General features: G+C 43.2%; 1 protein-coding gene and 1 non-coding gene across 2 annotated transcripts; both read left to right on the forward strand.

The window, feature by feature from the left end:
• The first annotated feature begins 814 nt into the window (after positions 1-814).
• On the forward strand, positions 815-20,143 carry LOC129388060 (uncharacterized). Its single transcript, XM_055078072.1, has 5 exons — positions 815-873; positions 5,504-5,631; positions 12,358-12,413; positions 14,938-15,043; positions 20,035-20,143. The coding sequence occupies exons 1-5, from the start codon at positions 841-843 to the stop codon at positions 20,141-20,143; spliced, it is 432 nt and encodes a 143-aa protein (XP_054934047.1). The 5' UTR covers positions 815-840.
• On the forward strand, positions 8,318-8,516 carry LOC126546425 (U2 spliceosomal RNA). The gene has a single exon (XR_007602591.1). It is a non-coding gene; the product is annotated as a U2 spliceosomal RNA (small nuclear RNA).
• Positions 20,144-20,342: the final 199 nt, after the last annotated feature.

The following is a 20,342-nucleotide window of genomic DNA, read 5'->3' on the forward strand; positions in this document are numbered from 1 at the left end:
GATCTTTCCTGGGGCGCAGATGTCACTAAGGTTCAGCGTTCACATCTCATGACGATGTATATCGCAAATTAGGTGAGACAATAAAAATGTACAGAAGCGGTATGTATCAAAGTTAACTGCCTGCAAGCTTGCAGCATAAAATTTGCCATATAAGCTACCGCTCAGAACGAGACAATAAAATTTTTAAAATCTTATATTATTCTGCGGAAGTTTGTGCCATTAGCCACAATATATGTCCGCCTCGGTTAGGATCCCCTCTGCATAGACATCCCCTACACTACTCCCACGGACTTTCTATAAAACATATGTATGCATTTAGAAAACACCCTGAACAGTTCGAATGTGTTCCACCTAATTTGGAATTAGGATTTCTTCCCGCATCATGCATTGCCTCTTTGCATACGTTAGATTGTCTCCAAACACACTTCTCGGTACATATGCAAGTAATGGAAAATTGGCAGTTAAGTGGCGTTTCCTGGTTTGTAATAAGCGAATGTTAATTATGACATCTGCTGCTTTTCAATGATGGAGACATTTAGGTGCGGCAGTGTCTAAATACGCATCAGAACTAACCACTGAGGGGCACTAGGTGCAGCATTAACGCCTCGACGTTAGCCTTTTTTGTTGGACTCCTGGTAATTCAATCGTGTGGACTATGTGTTACAACATATAATAATGTTAACGCCACAGTAATGTGCAATACATTGAGCGATAATTGTTTGTGATGTCTGATTCTGCGACCATATACCATTCTAAATATAACCTGTGCAATAACTAACGTGATTTCTTACCTTCATTCAACTTTAACAGGTCCAAGAACACTTCAACAATAAGTCGGTAATGATATCTATAGTCATTAAAAACATCAGTATGGTAAGTGCTGAAGTCTCTGCTTAATGACCGAACAGTTCATATATATATATATATATATATATATATATATATATATATATATATATATATATATATATATATATATATATATATATATATATATATCTTAGGGCATTTTTCCTCCACTTTAATTTCCCTTAATTTATCGTTTCTTTGTTTCATTTAGTAAGCACAAGTAATTTTCCCTGTGTTGTCCGTGGTGTCAGTGTTTGTTGACTTTTATGGTATGACTAACAAAATTCGGGCCCCTCGGTTAACCTCTTTCTTCTCGTTTATATAATATATATATATATATATATATATATATATATGTGTGTGTGTGTGTGTGTGTGTGTGTGTGTGTGTGTGTGTGTGTATGTATATATGTATATGTATGTATGTATGGTGTGTATGTTGGGTTAAAAGACACACTTAGCCTGGACCGCTGTATCCTTACCTTCGAGTGAACTGTAACCAAAGAGAATAGCACAAGATCTCCCGAGAATACATCAACTATGCGCGAAGCTATCGGCGACAGTACACGTCAAAAGCTCTGCCTGAGAGTAACATCAGGAAATAGCAAGTGGAGGCACATCATGCATTAAACATTCACTCCGTTGTATTAGTATCCAGGGCGTTCAAGTAGGAATTATATCGCAGGGATATGTGTATGTAATTCACTAAGAAATTGCCAATCCAGGACAATAACTGCCGTAGTCAAAGGGGACCATAAACTAAAGAAGCGGACAGTTGGGCTTCTTGGTGAGTTGTTATTAGAGGTAAATCAGACGCTGCAATAGTACATGAACAGCGATTTGTTTGGACGCCCTTGTCCATCTGTTATTTTTTTGCGCTGTCTATTTATTCCCGGAATAGAAGCCTAGGAGGTTGTATATGTCAACGATTCGGTCGCAGTGCACTAAATTGAACGTAATGTTATATGCAGACGGCATATCTGACAATTAATTAGAGCATGTACCTCTAAACCAAAACGTACCTGCTCAGAAATGAAGTGTCCATAAGAACTGAAGCGCCACTGTTCTGGCCACAGCTTATGTAAACACAACTTGATCTATATTGTGTAGAAGATACCTGTTGGTCAATCAGTGCTAGCGAATAAAAGAATTTTTGACCGCATTGTGGCGTAGTGGCTTTCTTGTTTTTGTTTTTATTTTTTATTTTTGCGCTGCAATCACGAGGGCGTGGGGTCAAATTTCGGCTACGGTGGGCGCATTTTAATGGACGCCAAATGCAGAAACGAATATCTACCGTGCAGTGGGTGCACCTTAAAGAACTCCACGTGGTCAAAATTATTCCGGAGACTGCCACTATGGCATGCCTCCTAATCATATCGAGGTGTTGGCACCTAAAAGTACAAAATTTATTTCTAAGGCAACTTTTGAAAGTGTGTTTCTGTATCTCAGTTATTTCTTCTATTTCTGTATCTCAGTTATTTCTTCTATGTTTCACTTGGTAAACCTTCAAAAAAACTTGTCAGGCTAAATAAGACTTACTGAATAAAAAATACAATTTGTAAAGTAATATACTGCGCAAAATAATAGGTCGTCTAGGGTATGTAACAAATTTGATGTTGGGTCCTCTGCGGAAACTGAATCTTCGTGCCTCTGAGCAAGGAACTCTTTACGTATGAATAGCCATTGGATATACCACGTCACAGTATATAAATAAACACTCATAAGGAGTATAACAATGGTAATGCAATCATTGCAAAATTTGCTTCTTGGACCGAGATAGGCCCATCACTCAGGCTCTCAATCAGCATTTTATGCGGATCGAAGAACGAATTTAAATAATTTCATCGAGTGCGACAGTGTACCTCAGTGGAGTCCAGTTCACGACAAGAGTGGTTCTGGATCTTTCACGTGACGCGATCATTAAGGACGACATGTTCAGGTTCGAGTTCATGAGCCTCAATTAAAACACTTAAGAACGACAGACTGGTGGTCTAGTTCGTATAGCATTATTCACACAGTAAGGCAGAAGCGCATGGACGAGCAAAGAAACGAGAGGCCGAACGCTATCAACAGAGTGTTTGTTGCACGGGAGCAGATAGATATGTCACCGTACAAAAGGAAGGAAGAAGGAAGACACAAACAAATCAACCCAGGAAAATTAAGTGACACAGGCGCCTAACGAGACAAAAACATTGATTTCTCCGATAAGGAGACTGACGGTATTAGTTGTCCGTCAGTCTGGCCAGACACCCTGACCAGCTCACCAGAGAAATAGTAGAAGCTGAAGAGTTTAGGAATAGGGATTGTGTTAGTTGCCCGTTAGTCTCCTTCAGACCATTTTGCAGCAGAACGATTAAATTTTTTGGTTTCGCTTGCTTCGTTTTCTGAGGCATGCTTCCAGTATACACAGCACTGATTAAATCCGAAGAGCAGGTGACGTGCGGAAGGCAGCGAAGTGACGTGGGCAATAACGCACGCACTAGACACACCTCATTTTATATACATAATATTGCGGCGAGACCACGTCGTACCAGACACAGTAGATACAGCACCGATAGAATCCGAAGAGCAAGTGACACGTGGGAGCCAGTGACGGAAACAGTGATGTGACGTGTGCAATGACACACTCACTTGGCCGAACTTCAGTCAACCAGAACCTTGGAGCAACCACGGCGTCTGGGGCGCGTGCTCGTCACGCACCCCGGAGGCCCACCTTTGATTCCCATCCAGACTTAAATGCACCAAATTATCTGTCGAATTCCATTAATGTATTTTGCATACAGGCACCTGCCTGATAAATATGACGTCAATCCGAGTATTTTGACGTGTGTTTACTGTTCACGCCGTCGGCCATTTTTGGTACCATCATTCAGTCCCGTCGCCATGGACAACGCTGGATTTTAGCGTAATGGGGTACATAATTTAGCAATAATGGTCAGCTACCCTGCTTGAGTGAATCAAGTATGTTATAATGTCTTTCGTTCTAGCATTCTGTAGCTCTGGGTGACGGCGCCCCTAGCTGGTGTCATGGATGGGACACGAATAGGCCAGGCGAGCACGTTGAACGACGCTGCCAGAAAAAATGCGCGGGCACACAAATTGCAATAGAAAGTTGGGCGAGTTGATATGGTAAGATTATCTTGGATTTTAGCACGAAGTGACAAGGACAGAGACTAGAAGTAGACAGGACGAGCACTAATCTGCTTCTAGTCTGTCAGTGTCACTTCGCGCTATATACCATGATCATGTCCCACAAAGTGTATAGGATTCTACGGTATAGCACACCACCATAGGACGCACATGCCTCACTCCCACTAATAGAATACAGCAGGTCTCGTGAATGAAAGAGAGAGAGAGAGAAAGAAAGAAAGAGCAAAAAAATTTCTTTCAATCATCGAGCTCGTTGCTCTTGAATAAATAAAAGAGAATCTTGAAATTCAAGTGGGCTTCACTAGTAGCCAAGAGCGAAAATGGCACTACCACAACACCGACCGTTGTGGCGTAGTAGCTTTCGTGTTGCGCGGTTGAGGCCGAGGGCGAGGGATAAAATCCCGGCCACACAGCCTAATTCTGACGGGGTCGAAAGGCGAGAACGCACGTTTACCATTCATAGGCTGGACAAAAAAGATCCCCAGGTAGTCAGAATATTTTTCAGTCCGTCCCTAAGGTGTGCCTTATAATGATATCATGGTTATGGCACGCAAACCCCCAATTTACTGTAAAACTGCTACAATAATGATAGGAACACCTTGCTGCAGGCAGTCAAGACATCTCCTTTGTCACTGCTTGTCCGAACTTTTCACTTGATGATAATACGATAGTCCTGGACTTTGTTATTTTTTTCTTTTCAGAAATAAAAACAATTTTTACTTCGGTCCGCTCTTGAGAATTTTTTTAATGTTGGCACCACCACATCGTATCAAGCATGCCAATGTTGGCACCACCACATCCTCCAAGCATGCCAATGTTGGCATGCTTGGAGGACTGCAAATATACCGATTTCGTGATCAGCAGATACTCCGCATCCATAGGATTGGTTTACCTCATGCAGGGCTGGCTGAAGCCTAAATCACTGCGATAGGCGTTTCATCTGCAATTGGTATATATAAATGATGATGACCACAACATATATATGGAACAATAAATAAAATTCACGAAATATTTCGTTTCACACGAGCAATCCTGGACACACAATGTTAAGATAACTGTCTTAAGAAAAGAAGAAGAAGTATTTTAATGATTGGAAAATGTAGAGAGGTCGGCCGGATAATGGAGCATCTGGCCTGCTACTCTACGTAAGGGAAGGGGAAGAGGGGGAGAAAAAGTGTCACAATGGGGGATGATAATGGGAGGAACGTGGTGAATGACATTACACAACTGGTATCACAGGCGTGAGTCCAGGCCCGTGTCACCTAGGAAACGTGAAAGTGCACGCATTGTCTCTGTCGTCTGCCAACTCTGTGGCCACGCGCCTAGCAAGAGGTCCTCCGACAGTGGTCCATTGTGTAAGTGTCTCAATGTATCTGCCAATGTCAGTCTTTCGCGCGCATACTTCTGCACTGAGCAATAAGCAGTAACTCATGCAGCTTTAAATTTGTAGCATAGAGGAGCAGTATGATTTGGAAAGCACAATGGCTGCTTCAACTATTTTACAGAATATGGATCTGGAGGTCAAGGAACCCAAGAAGAAAGTATTGGACGGTAATGCTACACTAAAGCTTCTGCAGAACTACTCGGATTCTCATAGTTTGACGAACGATAGCATTATTTATCTATTCACTGAGTAAGTATTGGGTTTGTGTGTTTTGAATATATACAACAGCTTATATATAATACAATAATGTTATATTATATATATATATATATATATATATATATATATATATATATATATATATATATATATATATATATATATATATATATATATATATATATATATATATATTAACACAACAGATCATATAAATCCACTATTGTACCTGTTTCATGCACTACTATTTATGGAACGATGAGTGTTTAATTTCTATACGTAATTCTAGCCTGACATTAGGAATACTACCTTGTAATGCTCTGCATAGCGAATTCAATTGCATAATTGAAGTAGGTCAAGGAGGTAACATTTTCCCTGTCCTAGCAACGCGTAAAATCCAATTAAAAGACAAAAACGCTAATTGTTTGGCTGTATGTCATACTTAAGACCGTAGAAAGAAGTCATTGATATGCAGCAGATTGTCTACAGTTACCAAAAATATTTTCCCTATACCAACCACAAGCAGTGATGTAAATTTTGGTGCAGTTGGTTACACTCTTAAAGAACTGAAAACCTGCTTACAGCCATGTTTCAGAATATTGTTTTGTTTAGGCACAAACCTATGTTAGTGTTGAGCAGCAGTGAATAACTTGCCCCCTTGCCGGTGGTCAAACTGTGGTCAAAAGAAGTTTAAACGAATTTGAAACATTTCTTCATGGATATGAAATAATTTTTAACGTGCCAGTAGACAGAATCCATAAATATGCACTCAGACGTAGTGGTGTATGCTGAGATACACTCTAAATAGCTTCTGTGGGTGCTTACATCTTAATATCTTTCTTCAGGGTAGTACAAAATCTTCCAAACCTGATGAAAGAGGTGAGGAACACAAAAAACTTATATTTCGCTGTTAATTTCTAACCAAAGGTTTGATATACTAAATGGCATCGCTCTTGTGTTCATTGGAGCCTCTTCTCTCTGGCGCTGGGCATGTTCATTCAGAATTAGTGGAGAAGGAGAAATATCACACTTTGCCATGAGAAAAATAAACTGCCATGTCTGCGCTGTACATTAACAGTGCTTAGAAGCCAACATGCTAAAAAAACTTCATACACCTAGAAAAATGTTACCCACATCATAAAACACGGATACTTTGATCGCTCACATAGCCTCAAGCCAAGCCCGGCAGCGCCTGCATGTCCATTAGGGTGGCATGCGAACGTCCTCTACGAGGTTGCATGGGCGGCTCTACGCGTGATGCAGAAAGTTTCAATAGCTTAAGTAGCAGAACACTTATCTTTTGAAAACAGTGCTAAGGCCGTCAATGTTCCGATTACCTGCTCTAGGCAGCCGGTCGTCTATGTTGCTTGGCGGCGATGTCATTGAGTGCCAACCCATGACGAAACTCGCACTCCTTCGCGTGGTATCCCTGACGAGGGAATGGAAAACTATGAAATGTGCCACAAGCAAAAACAATGCAGGATGAAGCATTGGCTACGTACACTGCAGAACATTAGAGAAAACTTCGCCACGTAACATCGGTAAGTGCATGTTTTGCTGCCTATCGCAGTTACGTCATACCATCGTTCATCGTTTCTAGGCATCTGATAAAACAGCGAAACAGTGGTGGTCTACATGAAGCCTTCAATTCGGTGTAGAGGTCCAACCGGGGACATTGCTACAAAGGAGGAATGCACATTTCCTGTGCCCTTTAATACAGGAAAAGTCATAAGCCAGTCCACTCTGTGAAGGTGGATGACCAGCGAAGCTGTTTAGCGCACGACAGAAAGGTGACCCAAATTTTCAACAAACGTAAAAACTTATTTACCGTAGTTTTTATATGCATTCGCGTGGACGACGGGACCGCAACCAACGGAGAGCGGAAGGACAGGAAAATAGATACGTAAGTGCGTAAGAGTTCGGTGCTGTTACGTTCGACCGGCGGGGGCTGGCGATCTTCGGGGAAGCGACCAATGGAAAAGCGCCACCATGTCTGCTGCGATGACTGGCTTTGAAAGGACAATACGTCAGTCCTCAGCCCATCGGCGCCACCATGGCTGCGGCGGCGACTCGCTTTGTAAGGAGGACAATGTGCCGCGTCCTCAATGGAACGACGCCGAGATGTCGACACGCATTTGGTGGAGCAGCTATTGTTAGTGTGTACGCCGACACCGTCATGCTCTGTTTGGAGCAGGCGAGCTACGGGATGATGTTTGGCGGTGCCGTCTCACGCAGCTTAGAAGTCGTCAGTCAATGGACAGACGCGGCGGCCATTGTCTGCAGCGTCGACTCTGGGATAAAGAGGTGCCTGCTCGAGGCAACACCGTGTCTGCGAGACACTGTGCTGCGAGACGCCTATCACGTTGATGTGGTCAGTGCAACCTGTGCGGAAGTGAGTGCGTGAACCCTGCCCCTCAAAGGGAGGTCGGCTACGACAACTTTCGACGCTCCGTTTAGTCGAACGGCTGTTTTCCCTCAGTTAGGAATCTAGGGAAGGCAGAGTGTTTATAAGCAGCTGTTGTGTGGTTGCTGAGCGTGCATTCTCGTTCAGTCATGCTAGACTGATCAACTGTAACTTTCTCATGTAGATACTGTAACTAAACCCCATATTCCTCGTTCTCGATGCGAACAAGTCTCTCCCTCCAACAAAGTCCTCAGCGTGGTGAAGTAGGACGACGGCATGGGCCAGCTACCATCTATTTCATGCCCCACCCCAATCACAACAGTGCGAACGTAGACATGGGGTAGTATAGTGCAGTATCTGTTCTTATCTGCTTATTATCGGATACGGGCTCTATTTCGACCCAATATAAAAAAAAACTTATTTGGCAAGTTGTTGGAATGCTTTAAGCCTGCTTCATCTCCGCCGCTGTTCGGCCCGGTATTTCACAATCTCCGAGATCAGTCCATTGTTTTTGCACACGCCGAACAAAAGACAACACAAGTATGAGCACATTTCTTTCCCTTATCGGTGGCCATCGTGACAATAGGTACGCACACACATTCTCTTATCACCTGTGTTATTATATGCATAGACATTTCTATGCCTACCCAACGAGAACTTCGTCCGTCACGTAAGACAATAAATGACTTATACCCCCGTAGGCTAGCAAAAAATATTATTATCTACCTGAGAGTCTGCTGATCTTGAAAATTGTGCCTGTTGATAACTAATCTACTGATGATGATCATTTAGAGTTTTTATGGTGCAGCAGCCGCGCAGTCTGTCATACGCCAAACTAATCTCCTGAGCATTCATATCCAAACAAGTAAACGTCTAAGCTTTTGCATATAATGAAGCCAATTTGCATCAAATTCGCGAACTGAGCTTTTACGAGGCAGATTTGTTGACGGACACAAAGACTTTAACGGGCCCTAGCGAGAAACAACTTCGGTGTAATAGCTTGGTGATGCGGTGGCCCGCAGCCTCCTAATACTGTGTCAGCTCTTGCCCAAGTGGCAGGGTAGAGGCCGATGCTAATCAGACAACATGACCACAACGATCAACGCGAGAGAGTTGATCATTTACCAGCTTCATCAGAACAACTTTTCCAGCTAAGATGCAAACACTGCGCAGCACTGCACACAAAACACACAACGGCTCAGCATTCGAGATGGATTCAGATCAAATTGGTCCCAGTCCTCGTTACTGCTTCCCTGATGCACTTTTTTTTTTACGGAGCCATCCTGTGTGTATACCGGTGACTAACTTTAGGGTTTATAGAAATTTTTCTAAGTACCTATGGTAGATACTACAATTCCATTCCTTGTGCTAGAATATACAAAGAGGAGGACGTTACTTGCACAATAAATTGAAACACACATTCATCAAATTAACAGAAAATTACAAATTAACTTCCTAATTACTTACTTTATGGCAGATACTGCAATTTACGAATGGTAGCCGGTGACGTTAAAAGGTGTATCGACTTAGATTGACTTTTCATAATTGTAGCAGCTTTGCAGTACCCATTGCCAAAGTTTGTGATGACAAAGATGGGCGCTCAAGATACATTTGTGCTTCATTCTATAAAACAGCGGTTTGTTGAAAAAAGCAAGCGGAACAATAGTGCAGCTTCACCACAAGTTTCACGGCACATATATCAAAACCAGCGCGATTCTTCGAATTCATTATTAATGTAAATGCCTTGAAACCTAGCTGTCTGCAATTCGGAAATTTCAATACAAGGCGATCATTTATTGGTTTTGTTCAGATTTAAAAATGACCTATGGCAGATAGCATATTTCATGTCCTTGATCTGGATTACTCAAAGTGGACTTTACTAGCACGAGTATTTGAAACGCATACTCAAATAAGAGAAAAAAAATATCCCTAGTTCACTTCATTAATTCCTTTACGGCACATATTGCAATTTATGAAATGTACACGGTTAGCTTGCAAGGCGTATCCGCTTGAAGTTAATATCGAGGATGACACCTATTTCGAAATATTATTTCCCAAAGTTCGGACCAAAATAAATGAGGACCCGCCGTGGTTGCTCAGTGGCTATGGTGTTGGGCTGCTGAACACGAGGTCGCGGGTCAAATCCCGGCCGCGGCGGCCGCATTTCGACGGGGGCGAAATTCGAAAACACCAGTGTACTTAGACTTAAGTGCACGTTAAAAAAACCCAGGTGGTCAAAATTTCCTCAGTCCTCCACTACGGCGTGACTCATAATCAGAAAGTGGTTTCAGCGCGTAAAACCCCATAACTTAATTAAAATAAATGAGCGCTCTAGTTACTTTGTGCTTCAAAGCATAAAGAAGTGTATCGTTTTTTAAAAAGTAAGTAGTACAACCATGCATGCATCTTTATGGCATTTTATGGCGCCTACCCCCTAACTGGGGTCTTTCTGGAAACTCTTTCTAAATGGATGACTCTATGTCACTGTCAGAACGGGGCTAGCAAAACACGGCTTCGAGGCCTCTTAGATCTCCGATGATACCAATCTGAACCCAGCACATCGCAGCCTTTCTATCCATACAACAGCAGCGCAACGTGAGTTTTCCCTCTAGGTAATACAGTGAGAAACAGTACGTGTTTTGGGGATGACCACGCTGTTTTTTTTCTGTTATTTTAAGGCAATCTTGCCGCGTTCTAACTGACACTAGAGGCCAGGACGTTCATGTACCGATCATTTGATATCCTAAAAAAACCTCAGTGGTCCAAAAATGAACAATGCCAGGTGCTCTGCAAAAGGCAAATAACACCAAATAATTCCACAACACCTCAGATTGAGCTGCTATCTAATTTTAGGCTCTGATTGACTCTCCGTGATTTCCTCAGCTCAGTAAATACTTCAAACATTCTTGACCCACATGTAATAGATAGTCATGCATTATATATAGGTCCTTTTTATCACCCAACTAAACTGTCTATATGCAATTATTATTTATATAATTAAAAAGAATCTCACGCTTTTCTCAGTAGTGACTTACCTGTATCGCCTGCAGAACTCCATGAACATCGCTTTATACTAATTTTGCCATGTATCTTGTACTCCGCACCAACGCGATAGGAAATAAAATAAAAGAAACTAAAGGTTCCTGATGGGGACAACATGCCTCCTCTCATCGAAGATGTCAGTGAAAACTTGGGTCATTTTAGTTTTACTTCGATTCAGTAAATAATTCTTTGTCGGGTCTTGACATTTCAAGTGCTTGCTGTAAATGTCTAGCTTCCAACTTCCGCCGCTTCTATCTTTCAATACGGTACGTTGCTCGGTGAAATACTTCAGCTTGGCACGGTCTGTTATATCTGACTATATAGTAGCTGTATCCCTCGACAACCATGAGAATACTTTATTTCTGACTCGATCAGTGCAGCAACGCAAGTGAGCGGCTCGCCTGTTATTGGATCCCTCTGCAAGTTATTCATGGACGCGAAATATAACGGATAATTCTGATCCTTTTTCGCCCACGACTCGTGCGCCAGCGCTCAGAACAATCCCTTTCACTTACTCAAAGGTAGGAATCGTATATTACCGAAGGTTTGATCCGAGTACGTGAGGACGTTTCGGTGGGGCGAACACAATTCCGCATTGACATAGAGGTGGGTACTTCGTGCGGTCATGGCAGACCATCGAAGGATATGAAAAGTATGAGGCGTCCGCAGCGACGGCTGCGGTGTTTCTCGCCATATTTCAAGTCGGACAAAAACGCGCAGGTCATCTACTGATTTGCTCACTTTACATACACATACTGTGCTATCTAGTCACACTTTGGACATCATAACCCTTATGTAAAATTATTTGCCTAAGAACATTTCTGCGACGGCGCTGGGATTTGCATATCTCCTTTAAGTTATCACTGGTAAACTAGACAAGTCATGGAAAAACAAGCGAACCTTCAACACAGAGAAAGCGCAAAGATTTTAGGTACTAAACAAGCTTGAACAATTAACTTAGCGAGTACATCCAGACAGCCGAAGAGCAAAATACACAGCTACACTTTGAGTGCGCTAAAGCTCAGAGAAGATGGAATGGCTCACAAGGCACAGTACTGGGGCCACCTTCAGCTTCCAACCTAGTGTAGCCATGAATATTTTCACACATGTGGTTATTGTCTGTATGCAGGCAAACGTCACCGCGTTTGGACGTAGATATTACGGCCGCTATAAGCATTCTATGCGCTTTCTTGTGTTGTTTCCTTGGTTAAAATTCACGCAAAATTGGCTTTTTACCACATTGGCCAAGAAGTGTGATTTGTGAGGACTAATGTTTTGAAATGAAGTTGCACTATTTCTCTTTCTTGCAGGAGTACCCCTGTTGACAAAGCTTACTTTGGTGCAGCGTTTCCAGATCTATTTTCAAGTAAGCCACTGGACAGTGAAAGATGTAGGGAGCTTTATCCCAGCTTCTGTGGGGAGCTTCTTCAGTACCCAGGCACGCTAAGAATAGCATTGGGAAGCAGGCAGCAAACATGTACGCTACCACATGGGCTGTGGCGCTTATTCTTGTAGCTGTGCAATAGCCTTGTTTTACCTACGTCTCCATGAAGGCATCGATGGCTTGAATAGGGAATGACAGTTTATGGGCCATTCGCAGGATAGTAGATAATCTAGTTCCAGTGCTTGCCGCTGAAAATGATCTACATCTGCAGCCTAGCTTATGAGTGGCTCTAACACTACCTGGAAACACGAGTACGTTTATATACGAAGCCATGAAAGTGAAAGTACGCACACGTGTAAATGTAATCATTGGTTTCGCGGAACCAAAACCACGATTTGATTATGATGGTAGGCCGTAGTGGCGTACTCCGTATTAATTTTCACGACCAGGGGATCTTTAACGTGCCCTCTATGCACGGGACTCGGGCGTTTGTAGCATTTCGCTCCCAACAAAATGCGGCTGCCGTGGCCGGGATTCGGTAGCGCGGCCTTGTGGTTAGCAGCACATCTGAATATCATCTGAATTCATCGAACAGGTGCACATTACTAGCACGAGAAATAGAAATATATATTCAACGAATTCAAAACAAATCATTGATTCACTTCTTTCTTTACTGTACGGCACATATTGCAATTTGTGAATTGTACACGGTCACCTTACAAGGCGCATCTGTTTGAAATGAATTTCCAGCATGACACCAGTTTCAAGGTGTAATTTCCTGATAGCCGCTAAACAATCGCGGTGGGTCTCGCGCTTAGCAGCGTTGCACCATAGCCGCAAAGCAATCACGGCGGCAGAGTTCAACGTTCCATTAAGACAATCACTAATTTCGCCATGATTTACAACTCTCAGTTACATGTTTGCTTGGTATCGTTGCTGCTATGAATTTGAGCTCCCCAGTTTCCCTAATTCCATTCCCAAATTTCATTAGTGCGTCGAAATAAATATCTAGCTTAGCCATTCTCATTAAGAGTGGCAATGTTAGTGCGATCGCCATTAAAGCAATGCGTGATACACTGCACTGTCCGCCCTTAAACAGCACTGGAGAATTCCTGAATAGTGTTTTGTGCTACTGAAGAGGAGCCCAATTCTGTGGCACATACCTAGTGACACAAGTTGGCGTCAAAGAGGTTCAATAAAAGTGCGGTACATGTATAGTGACAGATACCCTGTAACCGAAGTTAGGCCCGACCGTTTATTTGGAGTCCGGATCCCCCGGCAATTTCGCATTCATGATCAAACTATCCTCTAAAATTGCCGATATGTGTATGATTAACCTACCGTTCGTAACTATTGTATCATACACTGCCGACTGTGGTAGTGGCATTGCCAGCCTTTCTGAAAGCAATTTTTTGCATTCATTTCTCATTGAACATGGATTCATAGATTTAATGAATTCATGGATTCATGAATTCTCTTAATGGATTTAATTATGTCTTTCGGGACTATTGAACACGTGTGCTGGACGCACTATCAGCGCTCTGAGAAAGCTCTGCTACCGTATCACCGTATTCATTCAGAATTCGTCAAAATAGAGATCATGTCCACGTTTTTGAGCGCAGCGCATGCAAATGCAAGCAAGCAGTACGTCCTGTGAAGTTTTGATGTTCATGTCAGCCGCTTCCACAGTTAAGGGTGCACATTCAACCTTGTTTCCTGTGTGAGCTGAAACATGGAGAACCCGCTGTGGTTGCGTAGTGGCTGTGGAGTTGTGCTGCTAAGCCTGAGGGTGGCGGATTGCCGCGGCCGCCTCTCGATGAGGGTGAAATGCAAAAAAAAAAACAGCTGTGTGTCGTGCATTGGGCCCGCGTTAAGGAACCCTAGCTGTCAAATTTAATCTCGAGTCGCTCACTACACGTGCGTCTCACAATGGGAATCTGGTAAAGGTATGAGAGTTATGTTATTGGCGTTAGCAATTCATTGCGTTGCAGAAAAAAGCTGCCTTGGCGTCTTTATAAGCATTTGGAGAACTTACGTGCTCCTGAGAGGATGCGATTGCAGCGTGACATTAATGCTCATTGTCTTATTTAAGTAAAGCGCGCCGTTAAAACGTGGACAAAGTATCGCCGCTACCAAATTCCTATACAGTACGTGTTTTGAAAGCACTATTTCTTGCTATATCGGCCAAACCTTACCTATCAACTGTCGGAATATTTCGGCATCGATGTCTACATTTCTTCAATAATTATCGCTGTTACTACCTCGACTCACAATAAAATGAATGCTTGCTTCAATAATTGAATCAAGCGAAATGTGTCTAATTATCACATGCGAATTTAAGATTTCAAGCAAGCTTTCCAAGAAATCCGGTATTTTTTAACACCACTGCTGTGTATATTCAGTTCTGTGACAAATTTTGCAAGGCGATATTGGGTCTAAGCATATGAAAGAAATAAACCTGTATGAGAGTTAATATAAAACAAAAAATATAACTATTTCCCTGCAGCCTACTCCACGTTTGGAACTTTTTGCAGTAACACCAGCAGCGCCGCAATGAGGCAGTCACCAAAAAACTGGAATTATTGGTCGACTGTGAAAGCGACGGCACTAACGTGAGCATACGTCTATTTTCTTTCTGTGTAATAATCACAGCAGAAATAGCCGAGTCACAGTTTCTTCTGTAATCAAATGAAGAGCGTATCGGACTACTGCGCTGAGGTGACGAGTTGAAAACCAACCGAGTGACCAATTTGGGTCACTGAGTATGTGGCAATGTGTACATACATGCCACTCGTAACAAACCTATTTCACGTCGACAGGTGCGACTGTAAGGTGCAACGCTGGGTAAGGAGTACTGCTCGCAGAAACACTTTGACGTTGACATGGAGCACTGGGTATGTGCCACTCTGTCTTTTCTGGTCTTTAAAGAACCTGTGTGATGCCAACTTAGGCCACTCGGTATGCGCCAGTAGCGTTGTGCCGCGCTTCAATCAATGTGTTTGACGCCAACTTGGCTAATTGGTATGTGCCGCTGGAAATGTGGCGGTCTACAAAGACAAACAAGATCCCTAAAATTTATCCAAGGCTGAATGGAATAGAAGCCAAGTCACAAGGGTTCGTCAAGGACAGCTACCCGACGCATTAGCAGGCTGCGCCACAAATGTATTCGATATGAGCCGCTTTTCAAATGTACGCCCTACACGCCAGCGCTTGTAGATATATATGTCGCCAACGCTCTAGCGAGCTTCGCCAAGAATGTACTAGGTATGAGGCCATCTTCAATGAACCTCTCGCCAACCTGGGTTACTTGAGTGAGTACCACTGAGTTGGCAGCAAGCGAGGGACAAATTCTGAGCGAATTCTGAATTTTTGCAGGCACTGGCGCACCAAGCTTCTCATCTCGGAGGCCACGCGCGGATTTTCGACTGCGCCGATAGACAGTGCAGAATGTCGATAAGCAAGCGCGAGAGAGGAACGTTTTGGCGCGTTAAGGTACGTCCTCACCTGGGGAAATAAGCGTGTGCAAGGCGGCGCGCGGAGAAAGGCGCTTTCGCGGCAAGAATTCTCTGCCGCAGAAAGATGGGTCCCGAACCCATTTTTCTCCGGCGCCGCGTTTCCGCAAACCCGAGCGAGCCAATCACAAGCGCCGAAGTCGTCACGCGGTCGGTGAGATCAGTTGTCTCGGTGGCGAGCCCGACCGGCATGCCCGCCGTGTCCCAGCGGCCGGGGAGGAATAGCGACTGAAACGCAAGGGAATTCTCGCGGGCTACCGAGACATCTTGAGAGATGGCGAGAACTCTCTCCTGCCCGCCGCTCTCCGTGATCGAGCAGTGGTGTGGATTTCGGAAGGCGGCGCGCGTTTTTAAGCGCGCCGCCTTCCGCGCGCTTATTTCCGCAAGTGAGGACGTACCTTTACTCCGCGTCCCTACGCACCGGTGCTTCATGCATTTTGTAGACCACGCGCACGCTTCGCGGCGGCGGCGCTAGATGGCACCGAATGTTTATTTGGAAGCACGAAAGAGAAGTACTACTTCAAGAAAGAGAAGTACCACTTCAAGGAAGAGAAGTACAGCTCCATACATAATTCCTTTCGATGGAAGCAACAGGTTGTGTCTATATTGGTTGAATGCTTACGCATTACCGTCTGCAGCGATTGTGAGATGGGCTCTGACGCAAGTTGTCTGTTGCTCAGAACTTGCTTTATTACTCAAGTAATATATAAACAATATGCTCGGCATATTTCACACAGAAGACTAAGTAAACTATACGCCTCGTATTCCACACGAAAATTAAGCCATAACGATATACGCTAAATACTGACAAAGAGTCACACATATAACTTGCAGGCGTCGAACCTTGCATACAAGTCAGTCATAGTAACGTCCCATATTCCGCAGCATATGAAATTGTTGCCCCAATTGATCCTTTCAGGTTAGCTGTGAAACTCCGTAAATATTTTATATGCCTGTAGAAGTTATGTTAACTCGAAAAGCCCCAAGTATAATACAGGCCGAGTTTCAGTGTTACTCACCGGTTTGACTGTGTGCCTCGATTCATATGGCGGACTGATATTTTGATGTGAAAAGGCAGTACTACAGCAATTTTTACCACCTTTACTTATACAGAACATTTCCTTGATAATACACCCTAATTGTCTAAAAAAAACTCAGTGCACATTCCCTCTGTGAAGAAGGATGACCAGTGAAGCTGTGTATGTGGGCTCCTTAATGGCGAGCTGCACCTTCGCTGTGGGTCGGCCCGGCATTGCACTATCTTGGAGATCCGCCCGCGTATGGGGAGTGCTTAACGCCTGCTTTACCTGTGCCGCGGGTCGGCCCGGCATTGCACTATGTTCGGGATCCGCCTCCGTATGGAGACTGCTTAACACCTGTTTCACCACCGCAGCAGGTCGGCCCGGCATTGCACTATCTTCGGCATCGGCCCACGTATGGGGAGTGCTTAACGCCTGCTTCACCTACGCCGTGGGTTGGCCCGTTTTTTGCTTACCTCGCCAACGACACGAAAATTTCCTTGGCTAGTAGAAGTTTACAGCTTCGCTGTAATAAGCGCCTGTTAGCGTCAGCCTATTTCACATCCCTAATTGCCCTCTTGTTCCAAAGGAAAATGGAAGTTGCCGAGATTGTAATTTGTGTGCAGCCGTTTCACCAAGAATCAGTGTAATATTTGCGAAATTTGATTGACAGTAGCCTGAAAATTATCTGTTTCCGATAGCGCACATGGCTTTCATTGCGTATGTGATTGCGCACTAGTATCTTCTAAGAACCTCCCGAGATCTTCTTGTTAGGTTTATTCTGTGCCAAATCTTTGTAGTCCGCCACATTTCCAGCGGCACATACCAATTCCCCAAGTTGGCGTCAAACACATTGATTGAAGTGCGGCACAACGCTACTGGCGCATACCGAGAGGCCTAAGTTGGCATCACACGGGTTTTTTAGAGACCAGAAAAGACAGAGTCGCACATACCCAGTGCTCTATGTCAGCGTCAAAATGTTTCTGCGAACAGTACTGCTTACCCAGCGTTGCACCTACAGTGGCACTTGTCGACGTGAAATAGGTTTGTTAAAGAGTGGCATGTATGTACACATTGCCACATACTCAGTGACCCAAATTGTTCAGTCGGTTGGTTTTCAACTCGTCACCTCAGCGCCGTAGTCCGATACGCTCTTCATTTCATTACACAAGAAACTGTGACTCGGGTACGTCGGAAACGATTAGATGCAAACATCGATACAAATATAGACCGATGCACCCAAACATAGCCCTCGAAACTGCGTTAAGTAGACTAAGTTTGCTACCGCAGTAAAATTGGTCATTCGGTGTAGGTTAAATCTCACTTTTCTATCACTGCAGGTTAGCATAGTGAACTTAACCGCTATATTTTCTAAATTTCTAAAATGGCTGTAAAGGAAAACAACTTCGAATTAAATGTAAATAAGCTGCATACAAAGTGTTATTTGTGGAAGAGGTTTCACGTTCCTGCCTTAAATTAAAGCGTGCCCCATGATTACTTCATCTTTGTTTTCTTATTTTCATGCATTAGACAAGGTGCGTGTCAGTTTCAGCGCAGTCTTCCCCGAATAACAGAAGGCGCCTTCCTTATTTGGTGAATATAAGGAAAACGGTGTGTATAATACAAAAACAAATTTCAAAGTTTATCAGCATCTTGTTTCCTTTGAAATATATACGTATGCAAGTGCTCCGCAGTAGGTGGTATGTGGTTTACTAGTGGGCCTATGTTTATCCCGCTCCCTTGTGATAAATAGAAATGCCACTAATAATAACATTGGCAGAAATTTCGCAACATTATGACTAATTGCTTCTACGAGGTCCATTGCGTGGCGATCTAAAACAGCTTTCCCCAAAAAAATTCACTTAGGAAGTGCTTATTAGCGGTAGTTGGCCCTTACACACTATGTTTCCCAATGTACTCAGGAAACTCTACGTTACACCAAGCTTATATTTGGCGGCAGTGAGGCTAATCTCAAGTCCAATGTGTGACAAAAGTTTTAACGTCGCTGACCTAATTAAGAGGGTTGCAAATTGTGACTTATCCTTTGTCATTTGGTTGGTTAATGCGTTATGCCAGGTTCCCAGCCGGTTCTTCTTGTGTTCTGAGTTGGATAAAGCAGGCACCTAGTTTATATTCATTCACTATCATGAGCTGCTTTCGAGGTAACGCATAGGTGTGCAGATTAATTAAGAATTTGAGAGTGTGCAGACTAATTAATGCCATTCCAGAATATGGCGCATGCGAGCGATGCGAAGGGTTGTATGTATGTATCACGACACCACATATTTTAACTTGGTGCCTTTAGCGAACTGCAAACAACACCAGGAGGAAAGTATCGAAAATTAAGGCAGCTAAATTGATTATGTTCCCGTGAAGTAAGATGTGTGTGGAAGAATTGCTGGGTTAATGTGAGAGATATTTCTTCGAATGTACACGAAAGCAACCTTTGCGGGCAAGATTTCAAAGGGGCTGGTAATATGAGGGCAACAATAAGTATGTCACGTATACGGGCAACTGGCAATCATTTCTCAGCTACTCTAACAAAACAGATTCGCTCTAAACTGGATTGCAAATCAACAAGTTCCGGCACATCTGTTTTGATGTTTCTATATCAAAGCTCCCAAATAACTGAAGCACCATTGCATTTTTCTCATATTTACGGAACGCATATCTTGACGATGTTGACAACTTCAAATTTTTTGTCAATGACGCACCCTCTGAGCTCACCTGCTTAGCCTCACAGATTTAATATGTGTAACTAGATAGTAAAGTTATACTTTAGTTTACCAAGTTTTAAAATATATGTTTAGAAGCATTTCAGTTTCTCGCAGAAACCTTCTATACATATTTTGAGATAGCCAACTAAGCGGTACAACAGGGCTACAAGGCACAGGCGATCATAAAAAATTCTGCTCACTTAAAAAAAAACGTCTACCTACTCAAGTTTGTATCTTCGCAGCATACGAATGCAACCTGCAGAGTAATAAAATTTTGACAACTCTCATCTACTGCGCGTATTTCTACGATTGGCTGTTTGGCAGCAAATCTGATATCATTGCATTTCTTTTCCAGGTTTCGAACAAGAAACTTCATACAGTTCACGATGGAAGACATAGAAAAAATGAAAAACACCTTTTTGTATGAAGAATTTATTTTGTTCTTATGCCGCCATAGCATGTAGTGCTAGCTGCGACGCACGTTTGATACCCAAATTTAGGTTTAGAACACCAAGAACCTTGTTTACGATTCTAAACATATCCAGTGATATTCAGCTGTGTTTTAATCGTAATGTTGCTCAAAAAGGGGGAACCGCGTCGTTGGTGCGACATATAATAACGTCTCTATTTTCTCCGCTAGAGGGTAACAATCGCGACATTTTT

This window comes from Dermacentor andersoni, chromosome 10 (assembly GCF_023375885.2).
Source record: "Dermacentor andersoni chromosome 10, qqDerAnde1_hic_scaffold, whole genome shotgun sequence".
In the NCBI taxonomy this organism is placed as follows: Eukaryota; Metazoa; Arthropoda; class Arachnida; order Ixodida; family Ixodidae; genus Dermacentor; species Dermacentor andersoni.

What these genes read in the sequence shown, in the direction of transcription:
- LOC129388060 (XM_055078072.1), top strand. Translation starts at nt 841, where the DNA reads ATGATATCTATAGTCATTAAAAACATCAGTATG. An exon ending in GTTTCCAGATCTATTTTCAA is followed by an intron (nt 12,414 to 14,937) that starts GTAAGCCACTGG and finishes ATTTCCCTGCAG; the next exon opens with CCTACTCCACGTTTGGAACT. An exon ending in GTGAAAGCGACGGCACTAAC is followed by an intron (nt 15,044 to 20,034) that starts GTGAGCATACGT and finishes TTTCTTTTCCAG; the next exon opens with GTTTCGAACAAGAAACTTCA.